At 37.9% G+C, this 26,409-nt stretch overlaps 3 protein-coding genes and 1 long non-coding RNA gene across 6 annotated transcripts; 1 reads left to right on the top strand and 3 right to left on the bottom strand.

Annotated features, from left to right (window-relative positions):
- Positions 1 to 743: 743 nt before the first annotated feature.
- Positions 744 to 7,651, bottom strand: LOC135584116 (probable UDP-arabinose 4-epimerase 3). Of its 2 annotated transcripts, XM_065174127.1 has the most exons (11): positions 7,513 to 7,651; positions 6,478 to 6,597; positions 6,102 to 6,226; positions 5,102 to 5,215; positions 4,884 to 4,991; positions 4,691 to 4,782; positions 2,918 to 3,059; positions 1,721 to 1,815; positions 1,522 to 1,651; positions 1,289 to 1,433; positions 744 to 1,212 (listed from the first exon to the last, which is right to left on the bottom strand). In XM_065174127.1, the coding sequence occupies exons 3-11, from the start codon at positions 6,222 to 6,224 to the stop codon at positions 986 to 988; spliced, it is 1,176 nt and encodes a 391-aa protein (XP_065030199.1). In that variant the 5' UTR covers positions 6,225 to 6,226; positions 6,478 to 6,597; positions 7,513 to 7,651; the 3' UTR covers positions 744 to 985. The 2 variants fall into 2 exon arrangements, with proteins under 2 accessions (XP_065030199.1, XP_065030200.1); XM_065174128.1 differs by lacking the exon at positions 6,478 to 6,597 and having other exon boundaries at positions 7,513 to 7,647.
- A 403-nt stretch (positions 7,652 to 8,054) lies between these two features.
- Positions 8,055 to 14,580, bottom strand: LOC135652617 (uncharacterized). The gene is made up of 6 exons (XR_010502161.1): positions 14,086 to 14,580; positions 13,816 to 13,939; positions 13,191 to 13,260; positions 9,729 to 9,816; positions 9,306 to 9,365; positions 8,055 to 8,768 (listed from the first exon to the last, which is right to left on the bottom strand). It is a non-coding gene; the product is annotated as an uncharacterized LOC135652617 (long non-coding RNA).
- Positions 10,479 to 11,039, bottom strand: LOC135586206 (protein PAT1 homolog). Its single transcript, XM_065173105.1, has one exon. The coding sequence runs from the start codon at positions 11,037 to 11,039 to the stop codon at positions 10,479 to 10,481; it is 561 nt and encodes a 186-aa protein (XP_065029177.1).
- A 1,354-nt stretch (positions 14,581 to 15,934) lies between the features above and the next one.
- On the top strand, positions 15,935 to 17,306 carry LOC103971791 (protein G1-like1). Of its 2 annotated transcripts, none has more exons than XM_009385911.3 (2): positions 15,935 to 16,130; positions 16,291 to 17,306. In XM_009385911.3, exon 2 carries the CDS (start codon positions 16,431 to 16,433, stop codon positions 17,136 to 17,138), a length of 708 nt encoding a protein of 235 aa, XP_009384186.2. In that variant the 5' UTR covers positions 15,935 to 16,130; positions 16,291 to 16,430; the 3' UTR covers positions 17,139 to 17,306. The 2 variants fall into 2 exon arrangements, with proteins under 2 accessions (XP_009384186.2, XP_018675853.2); XM_018820308.2 differs by having other exon boundaries at positions 15,938 to 16,130; positions 16,205 to 17,306.
- The last annotated feature ends 9,103 nt before the right edge of the window (positions 17,307 to 26,409 follow it).

Below are 26,409 nucleotides of genomic sequence, written 5' to 3'. Positions count from 1 at the left end.
TGTTTCATAGAATCCAACATTGCCTCGCTACAATCATGTTTACCATCTCCAATGTCTTAACGTTTCATGTAGCAACTGTGTTCTATGAAACAACTATAAGTTGGTTGGAGACTTCATTTTTAGATAGTTTTGCCTTCACACACAGTGATCGCATATGAGCTACGATTACAAGCCTCTTATGTCCTGGATATGGTATGAACAAATCGAAGAGAACAATCATCGGACGAACACACTTAACAATCATTAGATTGCGTGCTGTCGATGATTGCCCTGTGGTTAACTTCGTCGTGTTGCTCATTCTGAGTAGAGCTCTGATTGCTGCCCGCGTCTTCTTCACATACGCTTCTTTCATCTTGCTCTTGTTGCCGACAATAGTAGTAGTTGTATACAAGTTGCTTGGCCTCCTACATCTTGCTCTTGTTGTCGACAGTAGTAGTAGTTGTTGTATACAAGTTGCTTGGCCTCCTATCGTCATCTTTGCTACGGTAGTCACAGCTGTTCTTCCTTCTTTGCAACTTTGACGGCAGTGCTCTGTCATGCATCTCGGTAGCAAAGCAATTGGCATCCAGGTCTTCAGGTTCCTGCGAGTTTTATGGCTGATGAGGCCTTCGAACGGTGAGGGATTCAACTCCAAGTTAGGCATTCTGTCTCAGTGGCAGAAGAGATCGATTACATAATACAGCTCAAGACAATCAATTTATACTTTCCATTCAGCCTATCAATTCCTCATAGATGAGATCCCATGAAAAAATTCTTTACATAATATAACACTAATACTATAAAACCACATTGATCCAAAGAAAATCTGAGCTATTAGAAACTTTCAGCATTCCATCACACCGAAAAAAGAAAAGAAAACATAACAGCACCCTGCTCCTACAGTTAAATGTCTTCAAGTGACAACTCTAGTGTGTCTGAATTGAACTAAGCAACAGCATTGTTAAGGCCTTCCACTCTTTTTAAGTCCACATCTTGGGAGGATTGGTCAGGGTGACCCATAACCATTCCGATGTGATTTCTGCCATCTCCATGCAATCGAAAGGCTCTTTTCAAGATCAGCGTAATGTGCCGTCCAATTGAGCTCACGGTTGATCTTCGAAGGGTCGCTGTAAACCTCGGCATAGTCCCCTGGTCTGCGGCTGAGGTACTCAACCTTAATGTCTGCGCCTGTTGCTTTCTTGCAGGCCTCGACAAACTCTTTCACTGTTATACCTGAGATAACACAGACAGGTTCAGAAGACACTGAGATGCAGCATGCACACTATCCCTGCATTAGAAGTAGAATTACCTTTCCCGGTACCGACATTGTAGATGCCAACTCTTCTAGGCTTTGCCTTATCAAGGGCTTTGACATGAGCATCGACGAGATCCGTGACATCAATGTAGTCTCTTACGCAAGTTCCATCTCTTGTTGGATAGTCTGTTCCCTTAACCTATGGATGACAAACAAAAGATGAATTTACCTCTATTTGCATTGGAGATTTACCATCTAACATATGACATTTCCGAATTAGAATATACCTTCAGCCCTGGTATGATGCCTAATGCTGCATCAAAGCATGCACCAGATATGCGACCATGCTCTCGCAGTTCAGGCCTGGGAGCTTCACCTAACCTTCCTTCTGGATCTGACCCAATGACATTAAAATATCTGAAAGAAAAGGCATCAATCTCATTCTGTCGGATTTAGTGGTTTAAATTGTTAGTGTTAGCAACAGACCTCAGAATCATAACAGCCATATCTGAGTTCTTTGAGAAATCCAGAATGATGTCCTCTGCCATTTTCTTGGCCTTTCCGTAAGGATTGATAGGAACCTGCAGTTATAAATCTTATTTAAGTAGCACGATCACAGGGCACAACAAATTATATATATATATATATATATATATGTATATATATATATATATGTATATATATATATATATGTATATATATATATATATATATATGTGTGTGTATATATGTATGCTATAGTTAAATAAAGTAAAATAATTATTATTAATGGTTCGAGAGGAGGTAGAAAGATATCTAAATAGACTTCAATAGAAGTATACATAAAAATTAAATACTCTTAACTATGTACATGACATTTTATGGATCTCAATGGTAATAAAAGATTGTGATCGACCATAAATTTGTTGATCATATGTAACAAGTGCTACCTTCTAAATGTAAATAACAAATATTGCTTAGAAAAGAGCATTCAGAAAGGGGGAGGCAAAGCCAAGATTTTATTTCAAAAAGGGAAAGAACTTTATGGAATATGTCTAAAGAGCTGTTACATATGATGGATATGAGCGATTAAAGAATTGGGATGCGATGGATGACCAATCATGAGCCACTATATCACATATGAGATGGAAAAGCTACCAATAACAAAGTTTGATAGGGTGCATACAGTTTTCTGTAAAATGAAGTAAATCAACTATAGACAATTATACACAGATAATGCATGAACAATAGAAATAAATAAACAAGTTACCCATAGAGTTGCAGTTGGTATAAGATATCAATAGAACATTAGTGGCTCAATGAACAATAATGGCTTAAGGAATGTATGATGATGGTCATGAATAAGGAGTTACCAGAATTGGTAAGACTGAACATGATGAGAACATAGGCCAAGCAGTTCATGTGGATTAATCAAAGTAACAAACTACAATGGAATAACGGTGAAGATAATTTAGAGAGACCATGGTTGGTGAGAAATAGGGGGTTCTCTCTCTCTCTCTCTCTCTCTCTCTCTCTCTCTCTCTCTCTCTCTCTCTCTCTTGTTTTAATATTATTTCTTTTATTGTAAAGAACAATGGAAAGAAAAATCTGAGAATGTACACTGTCACTACTTATCTAATTATGAATTCTTCATCTAGTGATGCTATTATGAAATGGAACAATAAAACTGTATGCTCTGCTAACCTGAGGAGTTTCTTCTGTAATGGCCATTTTTTCTGGTTCTCCATATGTAGCACATGTACTTGAGTAGATAAGAGTTTTAACGCCATGAGCTGCCATAGCCTCAAGAACTACCAAAGTGTTTGCTGTTATATTGTGATAATACCTGTTACAGAAGAAAGCAAAAAATTAAATAAAAAACTATATAACCAAGATATTAAAGTTTTACCAGTTTTACAAGTTTGCATATTGGGTCAGTCATAACATCTCAGAGAAAAAGTGACACAAGTCAAGAATAGATGGTGATAACAACAAATGAATGAAACATCACTAGAGTGACACTAATAAGGAGAAAACGAAAATAGTTCCAAATGCCACATGAATATAAAGCAATCTGAAAAAAAAAACAATGAAACATCAAGAATTTTACAGACATTACTAATGCATGATCACCGCATGAAAAGGAGTACTTCCATAAGAAACAAGCCAAATGGCCCCAATCAAACCTGAATATGAAACTCTGGTTCCATTTAAAAACTAGAGTGACAAGATAAAAACAAGCATCCAAATAATGATATTATACCACTGCAATCATGAATTCTAACAACACAGCAGCTCTCAAACTTTTATTGATTGAACCTCGATGTGACATGGGACCATTTCATATCTGAAATGGCACTATATAAAAACTTTTGTGATTGTAAACTATAACACTAGAAAGATCCTTGACCATCTGCAAAAGATCTCAGCTTCATAGCTCCTAACTATATAACAGATCATAAGTGGACATACTATGTGGTATGGGTGGATCACTGGTATCTCAGACATAAAGACATGTAAATACATAGATATGAAGAATAAAATGGAATTATCTAATGTTTGACGTTTCACTAGGACCAGTATAAAACGGGTGGTATGCACTAGTCCGGGTGTGAACCAAAATGCGGACCACCCTTGTCTTGGGTGTTCCAGTCCAAATACTTGAGGGCTTTCACTCGTGAGCCTACTTCGCTCCAAACACGAGGCCTTCCCATTTCACCTTGTGCAGGTGCTCGTCGCTGCCTGCCGCCCATCGTGTGTTGCCAACGGGTACGCTTCTTCCTCATCTTCTTTCCTCTTTCATCCTCTTCGTTTCTACTCTTTCTTCATCCTCCTTCCTCCTCCATCACCCCTTCCTCTTCTCTTTCTTCTTTATATTCGAAACACCAATAAGTATTGGTGTGTACCATGTGTTGGTACACAGTAACGACCAATATATATCGGTCCAACCAATGATCAATACAGTTTGGTACGTGAAATGACAGTCCATGCAGGTTAGGTACACAAAATGGCGATCCATGGAAATGAAATTATCCATGTGCATTTTCATTATCATTACATAATTTCTATATCTTTGAAGCTGTAAGGTTAATGACGGACCAATCATAGTCAAATATTGAAACAGAACAAAATTAAGGAAATCCCATAAATCAGACAATTACAAGAAAACAAGACATTAAGAAAAGTCTCAAAGACATTCAAAGTATGGAAAGAGCAAAGATTTATAAATCCATAAGTTGCATATTGATCTAATAGATACAGAAGATATGGCACTTAATGAGTCTTATCTTGCAATATATGTATGTGTGTGTATATATATATACACGAAAGCCAACTGCAGGTGATAGAGAAATACAACAATGAATTTACTACAATAATAAAGTTAATAAAACCCACTCTACAATACAAAGATGACAGAATTCACAACACCTTTTTCTGCCTATATGAGATTATTGCAAAAAAAATTCAATAGAATACCTAAGAGGTTCAAGCATGCTTTCTCCCACATACGCAACAGCTGCGAAGTGCATAACAGCATCAAATGTATTTTCTGCAAATATCTTGTTAACCTAATATATCATGTCAAAGAAGGAACTTAAAAACCCATCTTATGCAAAGATCTATAGAGAAATAAATTGTAACTTGCTGAAAATTCAGATGGTCAGGATACAGCTCTTGCATTGCCTAAATCAGCATAAATAAATTGAAGTCTCCCAGGCTCAGGAAAGAGTGCCTGGAGAATTTTAATAGCTCCAATATTTCCCCTTGAAAGGTTATCCTACAAAATACCATGACAGAAAGAGTAGCTATTACTAGAACATACTTGAACCCCTTCATGCAGAGATCTAAACATTGTTCCATTATGTTTCTTAGGTAAAATTGATTTACCACTACGGTCACTCTATATGAGTCCTTTAACAGTCGAAGTACAGCATGTGAGCCAATATAGCCAGCACCACCTGTTACTAAGACATGAGTTGCCCCAGGCACATGAAGAGATAACTGTAGGAAAAGAATAAATTAAAGAAATTATAGGCAATTTAAAGAGAAGAATCAAACAGTTAAAATCAGGTTTAAACTAATAATTTCAAAGTGAGTCCATGTCTGAACCTTTTCATAGGGACATTAGTGATGAGCTGGTGAACGATAGAACAATATCAAAATCTGTTTTGTGTCTGTGTTTTGTGTCTGTGTTTCTTTAGAATAGTAGTCAATAATCAAAATCTGATACTTGTAAAAGGAAGTATGGTTTCTAGAGCAAGGCTAATATTTTTATTTGCATGTACTACTCCAATCTATGAAGCATTAATATGGACAGGCCACGAAAGCAACATGATATGGACAAGAAAACATGGCTAATTTAATAGAAGCATTAACGACATGGCATGGACAAGGTAACTAGTAATTACATATCTACCAAATCACACTTCTAATTTTATACTAAAAGTACATATAATTTATAGCCTGTTGTCATTGTTGTATTACATATAACTAAGGATCATTATATAATGTAAGCAAATAACAATTATTCAGAACACATTTAATGTACAGAAATTAAAGAGATACTCAGAATCAAAGTAAGGCAAAAGTCCAAGTTTATTAGATATTACCAGTATTTGATTATGTTGAATATTTTTGTAAATGACTTTTCTACACAATTACTATACTATGATATAAAAAATGTGAAGATAGATAAAAGTAAACTATTCATCCAAAACTAATGTATGTTCGATGCATATATGATATTGACATTAATAGTATCTTAAGATATCCAATCCTCCAGATTGCCATGGACTATAATTGAGTTATAGCTTTTCCCCCAAATCCAAAAAGATCACTAATTATAGAAACTTAGACTCGTGAAATTTGTCGAAGAGTAGTAACCTACCAAACTGGCGCCACTAGGATCTGGGGATTTCTTCGTTATCAGTATGCACAGGACTATCAGAAAAACTGCAATAAAAACTTTCCCAATAATATGAGGTTTGTGTCTTGAATCTGAATAGTCCATCACTGCAAAACCAAATCAATTAGATCTTTAGAGAGACTACAGATTGGAAAAGAAAAATGATGGAATTAAAAGAATGATCTAAAGGAAGGAATATTTGGGAGCATTTCATAGATTAAAATTTATAAGATTTCAGTAAATTTCAGTGGCACAAAATAAACCAATGATAGTTACATCAATAATCTAAGCAAAACCACAAATAATTTATATTGAGTAACCGATAAAACAAAATGAAGAAGGAAAAGACTATCAGTACCTGTTTCCAATTAATTGGTAGGCAAATGTGACACTGAAAAGGTTGCTAAAATTTAGGGTGATAAGGACCCTGTCTCTCCTAAGAAGCAAATTTACAGTTGCCAACGAGAGAAAGAAAGAGCTGTAGCAAAGTCAATGGCAAATCAAGTTTCAGCTTGGCAGGGAATGAAAAATTATTTTTTTCTCATAATTGTAAGCCTGAGATTCGATATATTAAAAGAAAGGAAAAAAAAGAAACAATTTCTGCATGCTAGTCTGCCGTTCAACTCAAAGCTATTACCATAAAGGAAACCAATCCCTCAGTTACACTAGGATTTAGAAAGAGGATAACATGAGAAAAATGCTAAATTGTCAACTTAAAAGAAAGAGCTCGGAGAAGGTTCGTCTCAAAAGAAGTTTGATGATATAAGGTCGACAAACAAGAAAGAACCCATCTTAGCTATACACAAGAGAAAGAAAAGTAATTAGGAAACTGAAATGTCAAAGAAAACAAGAACAAAAATGAAGCTTCCATCAAAACAGAACAAAGACACGCGACATTTCAACAGCACCAAGGAGAAGAGTGATGCGATCCTACAGACAGATAGGCAAGACTAGGAAGAAGGATATATCTTGAGAAGGCAAAATCCAAATGTCGATCGAAAACCAATAGCCACAAAAGTGAGTGAGACATTTAATATTCCTTCGCCACCAACAAATGTATACGAGACCAAAGAGAGGAATCAAATTGCGACTTTTAACATCCCTATGCCACACAAAACCCAAATCTCAATCAAGAACCACCAGCCACAAATGTATACGAGACCAAAAAGAGGAATCAAATTGCGACCATTAACATCCCTATGCAAGCAACATAACCAGAATGAATTCCCCAGAAGATATAAGGAAGGCAAAATAAGCCGCAAGGCAACACCCCGCGACGAAAAGGAACAGCATAAAGCCACAAATCCCAACCGAAACGACACAAAACCAGCAGCGAAGAATCAAACTAGGCAATATAAACTGGATAAAAAACCCGAGTCTTGGCGAAGGGTACCCGGCGACGCGAGTCACATGAGAGGGAGACGTAGGAGTGACCCCCGAAGAACGTAGGCATGAGAGAGAGAAAGAAAGAGGGAGATGTAGGAGAGACCCCTGAAGAACGAAGGCATGAGAGAGAGAGTGAGACGAGTCAGGTTGGACCTCGGAAGCGTTGAAATTAGAGAGAGGGAGGAGAGGAAGCGTAGCAGAGAAATGGGGGGAGATCTGCCGCTTCTTTTCTCGCATTCCCATGTTCTTCCCGTGACAGCTGCACTCGCTTTCAAATGCAGGAATCCTTTTGCCAATTTCAATTTGATTGGATAACATGCATTCATCTTTAGGTAACAAATGTACATTTATATTTACATTTAATATCCCTCCAAAATTATTTTTTTATTTATATTTAAGAGATATATATATATATACAATAAAAGATTCAAAAACTTACGCATACATACCTTTATAGTCAACTCCTATTTTATCTATTATTAACATAATCAAGATCTACCGTATCGAAACGTATCACCCGTATGATACGTATCAATCCGACAGGTTATCGATATGTGAATCGTCCGATATCGTTACAGTGCTACATTACTATACTGTAGCACTGCTACAATATAAAAAAAATAAAAAAATATTTGATACATCAAAGCATACCGCAAAGCAATTGTCTTTGACTAATTGGTAAAAGCAATAAAAAACCAAGTAATTAATTTCGCATATAGCGTTAGTTGATTGGAGATGCAACCGTTTCACTTTCTTTTAGTTTCTAATGACTCATAATTCTTGAACATTTATTTTTATTAGATCCGATAAAATAATCTTATTAACCGACTCAATTAAGATGTCAGTACCTCAGGCGTTGCAGCTACCGATGCAATGGTTTCAGCAAAATCTCACTGCGAACCGTGATCCAAGAATCTGTCAGAAAGGAAGGCTTAAATAGATTTTGGATAACACCAAGTCAACATGCTGTAAGATTGAGTCAACGCATTGGAGGGACTGATGTGTCAGAAAATAATGGCTCATATGTCAACGTGCAGGTAACATGGCAGAATGAATCCCTCCTGCGAACCGAACAAAGAGTCAACACCCTGCAGAAACTAGTTAACAGAGAGAAATGCTCAAGTAGATTTTGGCTCAAATATCAACATGCAGGTAAGCTGGCAAAATCTCTCTGCAGACCAAGAGTCAACACAAGGAAATGCTCAAGTAGATTTTAGCTGACATGTCAACATACAGGTAAGGAGGCACTGGTGGTAGTGAAATCTGCATGAAAACCAGGAGTCAACACAATGGAGGACTAAGAGACTAGTATTAGTTAAAGGGATTTGAATGAATATGTGGTTACAAAATATTTTGTGTGTTTGATAAATAATAGATAAAAATTATTAAAAAAAAAAAATATGCATTGATGTAAGTGTTGTTTGATAAAATTATATTTCAAAAGTTTATTGAATATTTTATGATAAATTTATCCTTTAAAAATTAATAAGTAAATGAAAATCTTATAAAAATTTCATATGGCCCAAATATATAATAAATAAAAAATAAATTATGTTTGTTTATTACTAAATAATTTTGGTAATTTTAAAATTTAGATAAAATCATAAAATATTTTTAAAATTAAAAAAAATTATATTAACATCCTGCAAATACTATTATGAGATAACATCAACATTTGAGTATTTCTAATACAGTATCTAAGCTAGATATGATTTTCAAAAAAAAATACTAAATATCAATTCATATTTGACATGTGCATTGAATGCTGAATGCACATTTCAAATATGTTCTCAAGCGTACCGTAATTAACAGAACACTTTAGCTCACATGTCAACCTGCAGGTAGGTGGGCAAAATCTCTCTGCAAACCAACAGTCAACATACAGGTGAGGCATCAGCCATATATAAAACATAGACAAAGTGTAGGAAATGTTTGTGTGAATGAAAAGTTGGGAAAAGTAGGAAAAGGAAAGGAAAGTTGGTGGTTGCCAACTTTAGGCCTGTTCCATTTGATGGTAAGCTCATAGCTTGAGAGAGAGAGAGAGAGAGAGAGAGAGAGAGAGGGGTATCATGGCCCCTCCTTTGGTCTGAGTTGTTTTAGATGCCAAGTGCTTTTCATGCTGAACTAGTCAGCTTAGCTTTAACAACTTTTGGATGCAGAAGACAACCATCTGGAACGATAAAGGACAGTGTAATCCTACCAATCATGAAAGCAATTGCATACCTGTCATCGTATTTTCAAGGTAAAGCCCCTTTCAGACCAAAAGTTTGTGTAACTTCTCAAGTTATAGCCATTCAGAATAGAAGTTTCTCTGTAAATAAAGACCATTTTGAGAATGACTCAGAATTCACAAGAGAACAAAAGATAAAGACTCCTCAAGCATCAGGCATAAAAGAAAATTTGCAATAATTTATGGATCAAATCCAAAAAGGATTTCAACTCCTAAAAGCCGCACCTCAAAAGAAGCAGTTGTTGCTGAAGGCCTGATCAAAGTAGCTAAAGCAAACTCCCTACGGCAACCAACAAGACAAGAACTAGAAACAGAGAAAGCTACAGATCCTCAAAAGAGAGCAGAAAAGAAACGCTTAAAGCAACAGAATCTGTACAGTTCCTATCCCTATCCATCTGGAGTTACAAATATGGAGCACCCAAATAAGCTCCCCTGGAAGAATACTTCCATTCGAATCCAACTATGTTCAAGAGCCAGTATATGAAAAGAAGACTGGTGGTTGGGCTAATAAAAAGGAGAACATGACAAGTTTATCTGTTCAAACTCTATCAAGTTTTTACTGCTTTCCACCTTGCTTTCCACCTGACACAGCTTGTCTTGCTGAGGAAGCAGCATGTATGCGTGACATTGGCAGTGGAATGTTAAAGGAGGATCACAAAAAGCTAAGGTACTTTTCATCATACATGTGAATAGTCAATACTCCGACCTGAAACTCATCGAGGAGTTACTGGTTCATTTCATCCCTAAGGACAATTGTACCCAGTAGCAACCATTGTTCTCCGAACAAAATCAAGTAACAGCTTACGCTGATGTTCATTATTATGAGGAAGACCTGAACGTAACAAGCCCATAGTCATATCCCTAATTATAGCTTGGGTGACTTCTGACCCAATAACAGCAGCATTTGGAGTCTGCAATGTCAAGGACTGCATTATACTGTCATATGTACTAAGACAGTACTTCTTGACGAATCCAAAAAAGGCATTAAATGATGCTTGCCACACGTTGCAGCTGGGTATGCTGCAACTTATAGCAGTATCATGGTCAGTTAGAAGCTCTGTTGCCCTATCAAGAACAGATTTTACGATGACGGAAGCACCATCACCAGCAGAACTTCCAAGCGGGCGAAGAGGGGGCTGTTCTGAAGAATAAACAACAGCAGCTAAGCAAGCACTGAGAGCATTGAGATCCATGCTATGGATCCATGAAGAAATACTCTTCACAAGATTAATTGTACTTTCAGCTGCACTAGAATCCAATGGCGGCACACCAAATAGAAATCTCAGGTGGCAGAAAAAAGCCATGCAGACAACACAGGTGAGCTCACTGCCAGGCATGAGAAGCTGAAGGTAGCAGGAAAGAAGTTTCCGGTCCCTTGGAAGAGAGACTACACGAAGAAACATGATCACTGTGGCTGGCGCAGAGTGGCTGGAGTTACTTGGGCCAAGTAGATCAAATAGCTAAAGCAATGTGGCAAGCTCTTATAGGAAGACTTCCCTCTTCCACCTAAGATGGGAGCCACCATCCTGTGGCTAGCTAAATTGCAGCAGGCGATCGATGTAATCTACATCAAGTACAAGGCAATGGCCATGCTTGATGGTGATTCTAGCAGCCACCATAGGAACTTGCTCTAGAGTCTTCAAATAAGATTTCTGGTCAAGGATGTTACCCACTGATGATCATTGTGATTCAACTTCAAGAAGAGGCTGTGGACTATGAATGGAGAAGGAAGGTCTCCCAAGAGCAACCACCTGCAGATGTGCAGGTTGTTCATCCTTGGACTGTGATAGATCCTTAGTGACATTTGGGCAGAAATGGGGCTAATGAATTATGTATAATTTTTTTAATCAAATCCCTAAATTAGGTATAATTTTTTTCATTTTTTTTTGCTAATGAAATTTAGGAAATGATTATTCAACATACCAAGTAGGATAATGTTATTTTTATTAGTAAATTAAACAAAAATATGTATTAAATAAATATAAAAAAAACTTTCAGGATGTGACATTTTTTTTTGTATCAGAGCCAACTTTGTATTTGGGTATAATAAGGGGGCTCACCAGTGAATGGAGTCAAAGGACTCGTCGTGATGTGGAGCCATCATATACCATGCTAACATTTGATCTGGACTATGCTGGGTCTTACAAGGACATCAAGCCCTTGAGTGGAAAAAATTATAACATCTCGATTTGTCCCACATCGGAAATGGACAAGACTAAAATTAATTTATAAGGGTATGATAAATATACTACTATCAATCTCAACTTAAGTATTTTGACATTTAGGGCAAACGAAGTTGATAAGCCTGATGGCCCAGTTAGCCCATCATCTTCGTGACATGGTGCTTTACATTTAATCAAGCTGATCTCTTTGCTAAGCAAGTCTGGTGATAGTAATCATCTAAAGGGTTATTGCTGTGAGTTGAGCATTGCTGCAAAATGTACCCAAGCTCTTTAGTCTGCCACTATGGTGTGAGTGATTTGGGGAAAACAGTGATGGTGCACCAGGTGGAGGGAATAAGGATGAGGATGTGACCAGCACCTTTTACCATCTTGGACATTTTCAGCATCTATATGCTGATCTTGCCGGTTCAAAAACTCTGGGTTCTGTGCCCAGTCTGCAGTGGATGAACCTTAAAAGGCAATGTCTCAGTCAAAGAGGTCTATATGACCAGATTGTTAGAAGAATCTACGGACATAGAAAATCAATCCTAATCAAAGAATTACCATGCTAAGGATATCCTACAGAGAGTAGTCAAGGATTAGCTTGACGCAGAAGGCAGAGTATCAGAAGCAAACATTTGATAAGATAGGAAAGATCACTTGTTCATGTCATTTAGATGATGCTCCCACCATCTTAAGCAGATTTTTCCAGGAACCTCTCGAGATTCAAGAACATGGACTAGCTGAAGCCCTTTTCCAAGCTAAAGCCCTCTACAGACAGCAAATATGCACCACTGTTGTAAATTTATCATTGCAAGGGTGATGATATACATAGAATACGGTGTGCATAATAAACCAACTGTATATATTAATCCAGATCCAGACTAATACACTGGTGTACTATGAGTTACCATACCAACATATCAAATATTTTCTCTGTTTTCTTATTACTTAATTGAGGCATACCATCCGGTGTGTGTACCAGAACCAGATCTTAAACCTTGGCACATGGAATGTAAAACCTCAATCATATCCAAGACAAGTTGGAAAAAAAAAAAAAAAACCAAAACTAGAACCATGATAAAGTATTACTCTCTACTCATTTTGTACAACAAAAAAGGTACCACTTTGCAGTAAAATCTACAAGAAATAAATACAATTACCTAAAATGCATAAAAGAGAAGAAAATATACACCAGTATCAGCTAAAAGCATGCTTCATTGACATTTTATTCACTAAATAGAGCTTGATAATACAAATTAGAAAGTTAATAAATGAAATAGCACAACTCACTTGCCCTAGGAAAAGAACATCTCTTGCCAATTACTCCTGTGCTCCTTGGTTAGACTGTATCCTTGTGTGACTGATAGGTAAAAAAGAATAATTAACAAAATCACTTGTTGTAGAATGAAAACATGGACATTTGAAACTTAAATATACAAGCCACATATGGGTATGAAAAATATATTCATATTTATCTTTATAATTTCACCTAGCTAATACAGTTTTTATAATAATTAAATTCTAAGGAAAAAGACAAATCTAATCAATTTGAATGTTAGTCTTCCAATTTATACTATGGATTTTCTTTCCATGATATAAATTTATTAGCTTTGTCTTTTTATACTTGACATGATAAAGACAATCGATAGTATACTTGTAATGTACACATCAAATGTAAAAAATATGAGCGCATGAACTATCACTCTCAAGACATACTGATCCACAGAGGAAATCAGATTGGTATCAAAGAGTCAACTGAAATAAATGCCAAAACAGAAGGAACAGAGCTACCAAATACCATGGAGCAAGCCATAATAATGAACAATAGGATGAAGATGGCTCCACCAATTAATACAACCAAATCAAGATAAACTAGTAAGCATGATGATTGAGTTCTCCGACTGAGTAAACTTACTTCTACTCTATTCACCAGGGTGAAAATTTGATCTTCCTCCTCGTCGAACACAATACGATGGAGATCAACGCTACCACTGTCATCTTGTAATCCCCCCAACTAAAATTCATCAAAGAGACTGTCTCTGAAAAATGCATATAGTGATGCATCAAATTGATTCATATGCTAAAGACAGCAAATCCAATTCTCTAATCAATAGGGCGTTGCCGAGTATAGCGTATACACCGCCAAGAAAAGAAAAAGGAGAACGGCATAGGGAAGAAAAATCACGTGTGGCAAGTTCATCATCTAGGCATTAGAGCCAACGACGGACCCGCCGCTCAAAAGCTATCGCCCACTTTGTGATCTCCTGCAGGCCTAACGCAAACGACCCAAGCAAAGACTCCACGAGAATCACAAGCCCACCTCGCCTCAACCCAATCCAACAGTATGACACCATCAAGAACCAATCTTTCCCATTCAAGCCGACCCACAAGACCAAAATCCCCAAGAAAACCGGAGAAAGAGAAGACGAATCTCACCTGCAAAGCGAACGCTCGAGCCTCCAAACCCGTTACCAGGGCCTTTGTCCACCGAGGCCCCACCCTTCCCATCGGCCACCGCCATCAGCTTAAACCCTAGCGCTCGGGTTATGCAATGCATCCCGCCTGTAGAATTCGGTGATGCCGGAAATCTGCTAGCCGCAAAAGATGCCATCTTGATGGCCTCCACTTCAAAAGATCAGAATTCCCAGAAACTATGTTGTTGATGAACCCCAAAAGGTAAAGAAATAGGAAGAAGAAATTATTAGTGTGTGGACAATTAAGAGAGGGGGAGATGTTGAGAAGGAAAATTCTAAATAATTATTTGTAAGGTTGATTTGAAGAAGAAATTCTAAATAATATTCAATGCTTATTTTTTATTGTGATGAAGGAATATTTTGTAATATTCCATAAATTTTTTCTTCATTTTACTGCCTTTGATTATTTTATGTATGTATTATAAGGAAATTGAGCTCATTAAATGTCTAACTTTAGCCAAAAATATCAAATACATATCATCTAATAATTTTATAAAAATATATTAAAAATTAAGGATTCGAAATCTCATTCGATATAACATATTTTTATCAATCAAAATATATGACGAAATCGTAAAAAATAATTAAAAAAAAGAAGTATTTGCATGAACCGATCAACTGTTGTCTTCTCATGAATTGCTGCTATATGAACCTCAGTTCATATAGCATTATATCAAACATAAAAAGAACCTCTTCAGGATGACAAAGAAGACAGCCAATAGATCTGCTGACTTCATTACTCATCTCCTGGCCTACTTCTCTTTACTGGTGTTTCCATTACCAACGAATGTGTTTGTGTTGCTCCATTGAAGGTGTGGGTTTCCTCGATGTACACCAGTAGTTCAAATGCTATGGAGCTGCATGAGAACAGCCACTGCACTCCATATACACCCAAAACCTTGTATGCTTGATCCTCCCAGTATCTGTCATTGGCTCTGTCCGTTTCTGATCATAATGTCTGTGGAACAATTGCACGAAGGAGAAGGGTAAAGAAAAGTTATCCGCATGCTTACTTGTGTGGATGATTGTATGAGTCAAGTTTGTGAAGCAGAAACTGGTTGTGGAAGTACAAGTGCACAATGGCTGGCAGGAGGTGTCGGGTGGAGCTGAGCTTTTCAGGGGAAAGTGATTGGTCTTGTCATCGTGACACTGTACTGTACTGCCAGGATTGCTGCTTGCAGCCTCGATTAAGGTCTTTGCCATCGGAGAAAGGTGGACATGGTGGTGTTCTTGAACTCGTGTTTAGCAGTATTTAGTGATCCATGGAATGTGCATTGCTGCCGTCGATGCATGGCTGAGGAGAGAGGAGTTCAGGTGATTGGGGACGAGGAGAACGAGGAGGTGCAGGTGGGAGAAGACCCTCCCCCCTGAGCTGACGTTGTGTGCAGTGTGAGGTGCGTCGTGCCAAGGCCACCATGTCCACGAGGTGGTTGTCGACGTTTCAGGACCCACCTCTTGTCTCCTCTCCCTCTCATCCATCAGCTGCCACACTTTACTCTCGTCCTCTCTCTGAGCTTAGCTTTACCTTCAAGAAATTACCTGTGACTGCGAGAGACTCTCTACATGGTTGTGTCTCTATCTCAAGGCTAGGGTACATGTTTCAGCTGATCTCCTTAATTGAAGCCTACTCGCTTCGGAACCAGCTATTCTGCCCAGCATGGCATAAAGCTTCAGGTTCTCCGAGTTCTCAGATCTGAGCTCCTGGATCGTGTCTTCTTCTTCTCTCTTCTCTTTGGGTGATGGGCATGGAATTCAAGTAAGTCCCAGGATAGTCCTTTCTTTCTCGTCATCATCACACACAGCTCAGGAACTAATCGTCTCTTAGAACAGTGCACTGAAATAGAGAAGTACCTGCACTTCCATCGTCTGCTTTGGTCGTCTATTTGGTCTCAGCCACTGGCCTCCTCTTTCTCCAGCTAGATTGCAGTACCGAGAGAGGAAACGGACTTGGATCAGCAGATCAAGAAAGGGAAGAACTTGGTGGAGATGTCCTCGTGTTCTTCTGGTTACTGATCGTTTCTGGAAGATCAAGAAAGCTGGTTTCAGCCACGGAAGCATGTCGTCGATTAACTCCGATAGCTCGGGCAATTCAGGCGCTCCAAAAGGCGGCGGCGGGGGTAGGCCGAGCCGGTACGAGTCGCAGAAGCGGCGGGACTGGAACACCTTCAGGCAGTACCTGCGGAACCACCGCCCGCCGCTGGAGCTCTCCCGGTGCAGCGGCGCCCACGTGCTGGAATTCCTCCGCTACCTGGACCAGTTCGGCAAGACCAAGGTGCACGCCGCCGGATGCCCCTTCTTCGGTCACCCGCAGCCCCCGGCGCCGTGCCCGTGCCCCCTCAAGCAAGCCTGGGGCAGCCTCGACGCGCTCGTCGGCCGCCTCCGCGCCGCCTTCGAGGAGAACGGCGGCCAGCCGGAGACCAACCCCTTCGCCGCACGCGCCGTCCGCCTTTATCTCAGGGAGGTAAGAGACAGCCAGGCCAAAGCGAGGGGGATCGCCTACGAGAAGAAGAAGAAGAGGAAGCGGCCGCCTCTTCAACCACCGCAGGGCCACAGCCCGCAGTCACCCCTTCCCATGGTGCCAGCTGCTGCTCCTGCCATGGCCTACGGCCGGCGGGCGGCCGATCTGAATTTGGTGGACGGCGGATACACACACCACCTTCATGAGCACCTGATGATGCCTGCCATGGATTCCGGCAGACAGTTGACAGCAGCTGCCGCAGAAGCCCATCCTGGCGGCATAATGCCACTCTCAGTGCTCAACTGAACGCTACACAGTTCTCCCGGTGGAATCTAGTGCTCCTATGAAGGTTAGTGTGGTGGATCTCTTCATGATATCAAACACTTTGCTAGATCTTGCGCTGTATAATGTACATCTTCTTCTGTTGGCTATGTATTTGCAAGGTAATTAATTAGGGTTTGTTCTAAACCTAAATAGGTTTGCAGTGGCTTGAAACCTTGGTTTTAAATGCTAGAATAATTTGCATGAGCCATTGCTTGCTTGATCACAAGTGATGAGCATCTCCTTGTTTGAGCTAAAGAGAGTTTCATCTTAGCTCCAAGAATTAGCTTCTCTCTTTCATCAGCCATGGCCAAAGGAGACACCCTCTTTCTAGTGACTGTTTGCTAATAGTTTCATACTTCCACCAGCTATCATGATGAGATGACCTTGGAACAGTAGGTGATGAGGATCACAAGGAGGTAAAAATGACCTGTACATCATGCTCTCACTCATAAACCCAATGCATGCATACTGCATTCATCTTCTGCTGGAATCTACAGAATGATGTTTCATCCCTCTACAGATTGTTCTCAGGGATCAATGACCTAATTCTGAACACTATTCTTCCACCCATAGAATGAATGCTCTCTCTTCGATTAATTCACATCTTTATCTTTTGGTATCTTCAATTTGTGGATTACTACATCCAATTACACTCATGTGTTCTTTATCTTCTTATCCTTGTTTGCTCTACAATGGGGTCAGCTTGACAACAACTGTTGCTTGAACAGAAAACACTGTGCAAACAAATATATGAAGTGAAAGGAAGAGATTCATAGTAATTCTATCAATAGAAATATGGATTGAACATTTGTCTTCATCTTTTCTATTGAATCTTAACATCATTGGAAACACCAGTCCTTTTGCCATATCACATTCCTCTCTAGTACTAGTTTTCTTTTCCATTGGAAATTAAAAGGTACACATGGAACTAAAGAAATCACATCTATGTTTATCAAAGTTCTACACATTAGAAACAAAAAATACTATGTGCCCATTTTATTTTATTTTATTTTGTGCTTTGTTTCATCAGACATTTTCCACACATTTATTTAAGATTTATAACACTTGTCTATAGAGAGTGAACATAAAATTTTCTTATATCTATATATATGGGATTTTACTGTAATGGAAACAATGAGCATTAGTGTAAAAACAAAACACAAAAAGTATTAAGATTTTTCCTCTTAAGTCAGATTAAGCTGTCAAGAATATTTATTGTAATGATATATCAAACTGCACATCAATTCAACTTAGAAACTTAAACTTGTGATGTTATAAGCCAAATTCGATATACTTCTTCCATCCTTAATAATGTGAGACTACTCTCTCAAAAAAATATAATTATTCTGATAATAACGAAAGAGGATGAAAAAAACCTAAAATACCAATAATTTAAAAGAGAAATTATTAACTAAATAACATCATATTATTCGGTAGGTTATAAATTAATCTTTAATAAAACTTCAACTCAAAACCATATTTCAATCCTAATCAAACGCAAACTTCTTATCTAATCTACAGCAACATTATATTAGCCTGTAGTTCAGTAAGGTGGTGCAGAATCTCCATCTTCTCATCCACAGGACATGGAAGCTTTGATGGCTTATTTCGGTGTGCTGAGAAGCACCTGAAACAGCATCAAGCAAACCAGAAAGAACGAACGCTTTGAACTCCATATCTATAACTTTTGTTGTTCTTTTGCATCCGTCTCTGAAGGATTTAGTCAACATTAGAAAAGGTAGATTCGTGTTTGCCGACATGAAAGTATTCATCACAGTCATGGGAGTCTTATTCGATGGATGCGACAGTACTGCTACACTTCCCAAGCTCTCTCAGAGTCCTGCTGACATGCTGGAACTCATCACTCGCAGGTGAGGTCGAACCTGTTGGCTTCACAGCTACAGAATTGGTGAGAGATCATCACAGATAAATAAATAAGCAAGGCGTTTGGGGAAGATCTTTAGGGACACAAAGCATTGCTCTTGCCTGAACACCATCACCACCGTCATCATCCGTCCTCCAAGTTCTCGGCCTGTACAAAGTAAACTTGGCAATTGTGATGGCCTTGAAGCCTTCAATGATAACTATCATGAAACATGTCTGAGGTCAAAGAATCTGTACCAGAACAGTACATTGGAGAAGCTGACAGTTGCAGTTATTTCCTATCAGCAAGTCCTCCATCTAATCCTTCCACATCAAGCATCCAAGACGCAGACTTGTTAACCTAAACCATTCCCCATGCACACTGTTCTTATGGGACTTCACATTCTCTACTGCTTTTGTTATAATGTATTGCTACCATCTTAAATGCATGTTTCTCTAATAATAGATTGCTGATGGTCTTGTGGCATGCAGAATGGTGAACGAAGAAGCTTAGCTCTCGCTTCAAAGAAGCAATAATTAAGCTGACAAGATAAATCGTTGTAAGAAAACTTCACCTACTGATGGTCCTGAAGATGACAGCGACCACTTTGCAAGGGGAGGAGAGTCGAACAGTGTACATGGAGATCATGACGATGCAACATGTGGAGGCATCATATATCACATGCAACCATTAAACATGAAGACTAATGCTCTTTTATGATGAGTGCTGTTCCTGATTCTTCCATGCAATCTTCACCTACAACTTGTGAATACAGCCAACAACATGCACCTAATATTCACTGCTCAATTATGAATCTAACATGATATATACCCCCCTCTCACTCTCTGATTTGATGCAGATTTCACACCAACAACAACAAGCATGCCTACCAACTCCATATTTCAAATGGAGATCTTAGGACAGTTCACCCTATGAGTACTGCAGCTAACCCTAGCTGTGTGGAACATGTCAAGAGGCCAAAATTAACCTTCACAGAGGGACCAGATATTAGCTATCTTGTCTTAATGAGACAAACAGCCTACATTGTGCAATACTTGTAGCATGGTGGGATCTAAGGAGGGCAGACAAGAAGAGTAGGGTGCCGAAGCTATATCATAGTCCCCATGTAAACAAATTACGATCTTCCTTATCACAATAAACAAAAATAATCAAGTAGATTAATTTGCTTCAAATTGTCTCATGTGACCAATCCATTATTATTCTCTTTATATGCAATTCTCCATCCTTTTGGGTGGGTGTTCATCATCTGTCCGTCAAATTTCTCCTTGATACATGAACCTCTCTCTCTCTCTCTCTCTCTCTCTCTCTGCTCCAAGAAGAATACTATATGACCCGTTCTCAGTACCTCATCGGCACCACTCCAAGCAGCATCGAGAACGGTGCTTTTATTAATGGCCATTGATTTGACGTTGATGTGATGCGTCGAGGGGTGGGGAGAGCGACACTGCACTCCCGAGTGGATGGTGGGCCGTCCCATGCCAAAACTCCGTCCGGAATCGATCCCCTGTCTCAGCCGCCCAGGGAACACTCTTTTCTCAGCTGGGAGCCACCGTTCGTTTCGGCACATAACCTACTTTAAGCCACAAATCTTCTCGTTTCCTGAGTCGAGGAGACAGCGGATCCTAGAAATCGGTTCGCCGACATTGTTTCCACGACGCCTTCGGTTTTTGCTTTCTGTTTCTGTTTCCAGATCGCAGTAATCAAGAAGTATTTCAAACTCTCTGTTGCCTGCAAACCGGCAACACGATGTGCAGTGCGCCTCCTCATCGTCCTCCGCAGTGATCTGTCGATGGAAACACTGAGCTACGACTTCTCGTAGAGTTTGCCGCAGCAAACTAGCGTTGATCCTGAAGAACGCGCATAATATGCCCTCTAATCGTATCATCTGCAAGATGACAGGGATAGCAGCAGTCGATTGATGTAGAGTGTCACATCACCATTGCTTCACGTCTGACCTAAGAACAGAAGGGTCGTCGATGGAGATCCTTCTCCACGAGACGGATGGCCCAACTTGTCTCCAAGAAACTACCAATGATACATGAACGATGCATGACTCGGCAAAGCTTGCAGTTCTAAAGGCTCCTTTCACTTGCGAACTCAAATCCTTGACGAAGCATGATATGCTATCTCTACAAATGATTTGTGAGCATCAGTGAAAGATGCATACTGAGTTGAATCCGCCTTTGGTCATCAACAAGTGTCAAAATATCGAGGAAAAAACAATGAAATCTCAGATTGGCTAAACAATAATCGGACATTCATCGCGTGATTTATCTCACCCTTATATTCTACATGTATGGAAGATGGATCTTCCGAAGGCTGGGCTCGGTGATCTATGCTCGCAGTCCATGATGCAAGAACGGGCAGGCTGGGTGGAGCAGCCAGCAGAGCATGTTCTCCTGTCCATGAACATGGCGGCAGTCAAAGCTCGTGTCTTGGACAAGGGAGCTGCGCAGAGATGAACCACTGGCAAAATGAATAAGATATCTGCTGGTGTTTGACTCGTCCACATCATTGCATCCCTAAAATATACAGCAAAAGGCAATGTCGATTGATTAAAGGGAACGAAAGGCTGGCTTGCATGAGTCACGCCCATACTCCTATCAACAGTTTTCAGGAAATGAAGCTAAACCTACCTACTGGCTTTGAGTTGATGACTTTGTGCTGCTTGTTGGCATTACATGGCCATCCAGGGGGTTGGAGTTTGAAGAGGCTCGAAAGCACCCACGGCCATATTGTTGTCCACCGGCAGATCTGCAGCTAACAACAGGGAAGATGTACTATGATCATGACCCCTCAAAAACCAGTGCTTTGATATCCTAATCAGTTTTGAGAATGGATTCATAATAGTTATTTAGATAGTTATCATGATCTAATAGTTATCTAGATAATTATCATGATCTAGAAGTTATAGGATAGTTTCAATAACTACCTCAATCATGGGTGATATGGTGATAGTTTCAATAGAGAATATCTTGTAAGTGTTCGATGTCAATCCTTTTGTTTTAGATACTACATCAGTTTTCTTGAATCAAAAGAATTTTTTTTACTCGTATCGTAGTATTCTGTTTTTTCCTTGCTCCTCCATCCCTAACATTTGTGGTATCAGAGCCTAGTTTCAATTTGAATTGGGCATTATGACTTTTAATAATAATTCCATGTCTCAACCCCTTATTCCCATCTTCTCGGGTAAATGTATATTTTGAAGTATCAAGATGAAGACTTTATTCTAAGTCTCAAGATCTTTGGGACTTAATAGAAAATGGATATGTGGATCTAGATGACGAAATTGTTCTTTATTCAATGACATTGTTCTTTGTTCAACAAGTTGTACATGAGATAATCTTCTCGAGAATTGCAGCAGCGACAACCTCAAAGCAAGCTTGGTTGATACTTCAAAATGAATTTCAAGGCTCATCAAGGGTGATTACGGTAAAACTTCAAACCTTCCGTCGTGAGTTTGAAATTTTGTTCATAAAAAGCAATGAATCGGTGCAAGATTTTCTTTCTCGAATGACTGAAATTGTTAGTCAAATGAAATCTTATGGTGAACATCTTTCTGATCATATAATTATTGTAAAAGTTTTGAAAAGTTTAACTCTGAAATTTGATCATATAGTTACCGTAATTGAAGAGTTAAAAGATTTATCTACATTTTCATTTGATGAATTAATGAGTTCCTTGCAAGCACATAAAACAAGGTTGAATAGGTCACTTGAAAAAAACAAAGAGAAAGTATTTCAGGTTAAGGGGGAATCTTCTACTTCAAAAAAAAATAAAAAATCAGCAAGAAGAGGATGTGGCAGAGAAGGATTTCGTGGTAGAGGAAATGGAAGAGAACACTTTGATGGGCATGATAAACAAAGACAATCAAATTATGATCAAAAAAATTACAAGAGTAGAATTCAATGTCACTATTGTAAAAAGTTTGATCACACGAAGGCATATTGTTGGAAAAGAGAAAAGCAAGCAAGTTATGTGGAGGAAAATGAAGAAAATAGTAAGTTGTTTATGACTCATTCACAAGTTCATGATATCTCAAATGATATTTGGTTTTTAGATAGTGGATGTTCTAATCATATGTCAGGCATAAAATCAATATTTAGAGATACGATGAAACTCACAAGTTGAAAGTTAGACTTGAAGATAACAAGTAAATCCAAGTGGAAGGGAAAGGAATAATTGAGGTGAAGACAAATCTAGGAAAGATAAAATACCTTGATAATATTTTCTTTATTCCTACTTTATCATATAACTTGTTGAGTGTTGGACAATTGATAGATGATAGATATTCAGTAATATTTGATGATGGTTCATGCACTATTAAAGATAAAAAATCTGGTTTGATTACAGTAAATATTTGCATGACGCAAAACAAGATGTTTCCACTTGATGTGTCAAATATTGAAAGGCATGCGCTTATCGCAACTCAAATGAATGAGTCTAATTTATGACATTTAAGATATGGACATCTCAACAGTAAGGGTTTAAGGTTGTTAAGTAAAAAAAGAATAGTTTTTGGATTGCCCAAGATTAATACACTTGGTGTATGTGAATGATGCATTTATGGCAAACAAAGTAAAAAACCATTTCTTATTGGAAAAGCACGGAGAGCATCTAATTAATTCATGCTGAATTATATGGACATATGAATACAAAATTATTTGGTGGAAGTCAATATTTTCTATTGTTTACTGATGATTATAGTCACATGAGTTGGGTATATTTTCTGAAACTGAAATATGAAACATTTGATAATTTTTGAAAGTAAAAAAAAAAGGCACTTTTAGAAAGACAAAGTGGTAGACATATAAAGACACTTCGGACAGATAGTGGTGATGAATTTTTATCTAATAAATTTAATTTTTTTTGTGAAGAAAATAATATTCACAGAGAATTAACGATATCATATATACCGAAGCAAAATAGTGTAGCTGAACGTAAGAATCAAACTGTTGTTGAAATGGCAAGAAGTTTGCTTAAAGGAAAACATCTTCCAAATCAGTTTTTGGCAGAAGCAGTTACAACAACAGTTTATTTATTGAATATTTCACCAACAAAGGTTGTTTTGAATCAAACTCCTTTTAAGGCTTGGTATGGTATAAAACCAAGTATAAGTCATCTAAGAATTTTTGGTTGTATTGCTTATGCTTTGGTGAATTCACAAAATCATCACAAACTTGATGAAAAATCTAAAAAATATATTTTAATTGATTATTTCTTAAAATCAAAAGCATAATATAATCCTGTTAGTGATAAAGTTATTTTTAATAGAAATATTGTGTTTGATGAAATGACAAGTTGGAATTGAAAGACCAATAAAGGTGGAACATAAATTCAGATTCCAACAGAACTAGATATTCTGCAGAATCAAATGACAGATCCTACTCCAATAAGTTCATGTCAATCTCACCCAATAGCAGTTCAAATTCTGATTCCTTAGATGAAACCCCTCCAAGAAATTTTAGGTCACTAACAGAAATTTATGACTCAACATTTTCTTTGTTTATTTCAGATCCAACAACTTTTAAGGAAGCAGTTGAAAAAGAGGAATGAAGAAAAGCAATGAAAGAGGAAATCAAGTCAATTGAGAAGAATGAAACTTGGGAGCTAATAGATCTACCAAAAGAAAAGAAAGCTATTAGATTAAAATGGGTGTTCAAAACAAAGTTTAATACAGATAGAAGTATCAAAAGCATAAGGCTCAGTTTGTAATAAAAGGATATTCACAGCAACAAGGTATTAATTTTGATGATACTTTTTCTCCGATTGTTAGATTCGAAATCGTGAGAATTTTCTTGGCTTTATCTGCTTACTTGAGTTAGCATGTTTATCAATTTGATGTGAAATCTATATTTCTAAATGGAGATTTATACGAAGAAGTTTTTGTTACTCAACCTGAAAGCTTTTTTGGTTAAAGGACATGAAGAAAAGGCGTATAAGCTAAGAAAAGCTTTTTATGGGCTTAAACAAGCTCCAAGGGCATGATATAACAAAATTGATTATTATTTTTATCAAAGTGGATTTAAGAGGAGCAATAATGAACCTACTCTTTATCTAAAGAAGGAAGGTGAACATAATATTCTAATGGCAAAGAAAATGGATTTAAGAGGAGCAATAATGAACCTACTCTTTATCTAAAGAAGGAAGATGAACAAAATATTCTAATGGTTTACCTCTATATTGATGATATTATATATATGGGTTCATCTAACTCTTTTATGATAGAATTTAAAAAATACATGATGAATAAGTTTGAAATGTGAGATCTAGGTCTACTACACTATTTTCTTGGGTTGGAAGTGAAGCAAGGATCAGATGGAATTTTTACTTCATAAAGAAAGTATGTAATATATTTACTCAAAAAATCTAATATGATTAATTGCAAAGCTGCAGCAACACCCATGAATGTAAATGAGAAACTGAAACTTGAAGATGATACATGTCTAACAAATGCAAGATACTATAGAAGTTTGGTTGGAGGTTTGATTTATCTAACTTATACTCGACCAGATATTACCTTCTCTGTTGGTATAGTATCCAGATTTATGTATAACCCAAGCAAACATCATCTCGGAACTGTTAAAAGAATTCTGCGTTATATTGCTGGAACTACAGATTATGATATTTGGTATTCTCATAATTTTAAATGTAAATTATTTGGTTTCATTGATAGTGATTGGGCATAAGCTTTAGATGGTAGAAAGAGTACTTCAGGCAATGTTTTTATCTTCGGATCAGGAGCTATATCTTAGAGTTCAAAAAAGCAAGCAATAACTGCGTTATCGACATCGGAAGTAGAATATGTAGCCACAACATCAGCAGCTTGTCAAGCAATATGGCTTAGAAGACTTCTTGAAGATCTTCATCAAGAACAAAAAGAACCAACCGAAATATTTTGTGACAACAAAGCGACAATTGCAATGACGAAGAATCCAACATTTCATAGAAGAATGAAGCATATGGAGATACACTATCATTTCATCCGGGATCTTGTAGCAAGTGGAGCCATAACAATGAAGTATTGTGGAACATATGAGCAAGTTGCAGATATCCTCACCAAGTCGCTTCCAGTCCAAAAGCATGTTTATTTTATGTCACAAATCAGTGTATGTAACTATGAATCAAGAGAGAGTGTTGAGAATTAATTCATAGTAGTTATCTAGTAGTTACTATGATCTAGTAGTTATCTAGGTAGTTACCATAATCTAGAAATTATAGGGTAGTTTCAATAACTACCTCAATCATGGGTGATATGATGATATGGGTAGTTACCATTAGGTCCTATAAATAGGATCGTAGTTCATGAAGCAAGATAGTAATGAGAATACACTTGAGAATATCTTATCAGTGTTCTATGTCAATCCT

The sequence above is a fragment of the Musa acuminata genome, chromosome BXJ3-11 (assembly GCF_036884655.1).
Source record: "Musa acuminata AAA Group cultivar baxijiao chromosome BXJ3-11, Cavendish_Baxijiao_AAA, whole genome shotgun sequence".
Lineage (NCBI taxonomy): Eukaryota > Viridiplantae > Streptophyta > Magnoliopsida > Zingiberales > Musaceae > Musa > Musa acuminata.
The sequence above is the reverse complement of the archived record's forward strand: the minus strand, read 5'-3'. Positions and strand labels throughout refer to the sequence as shown.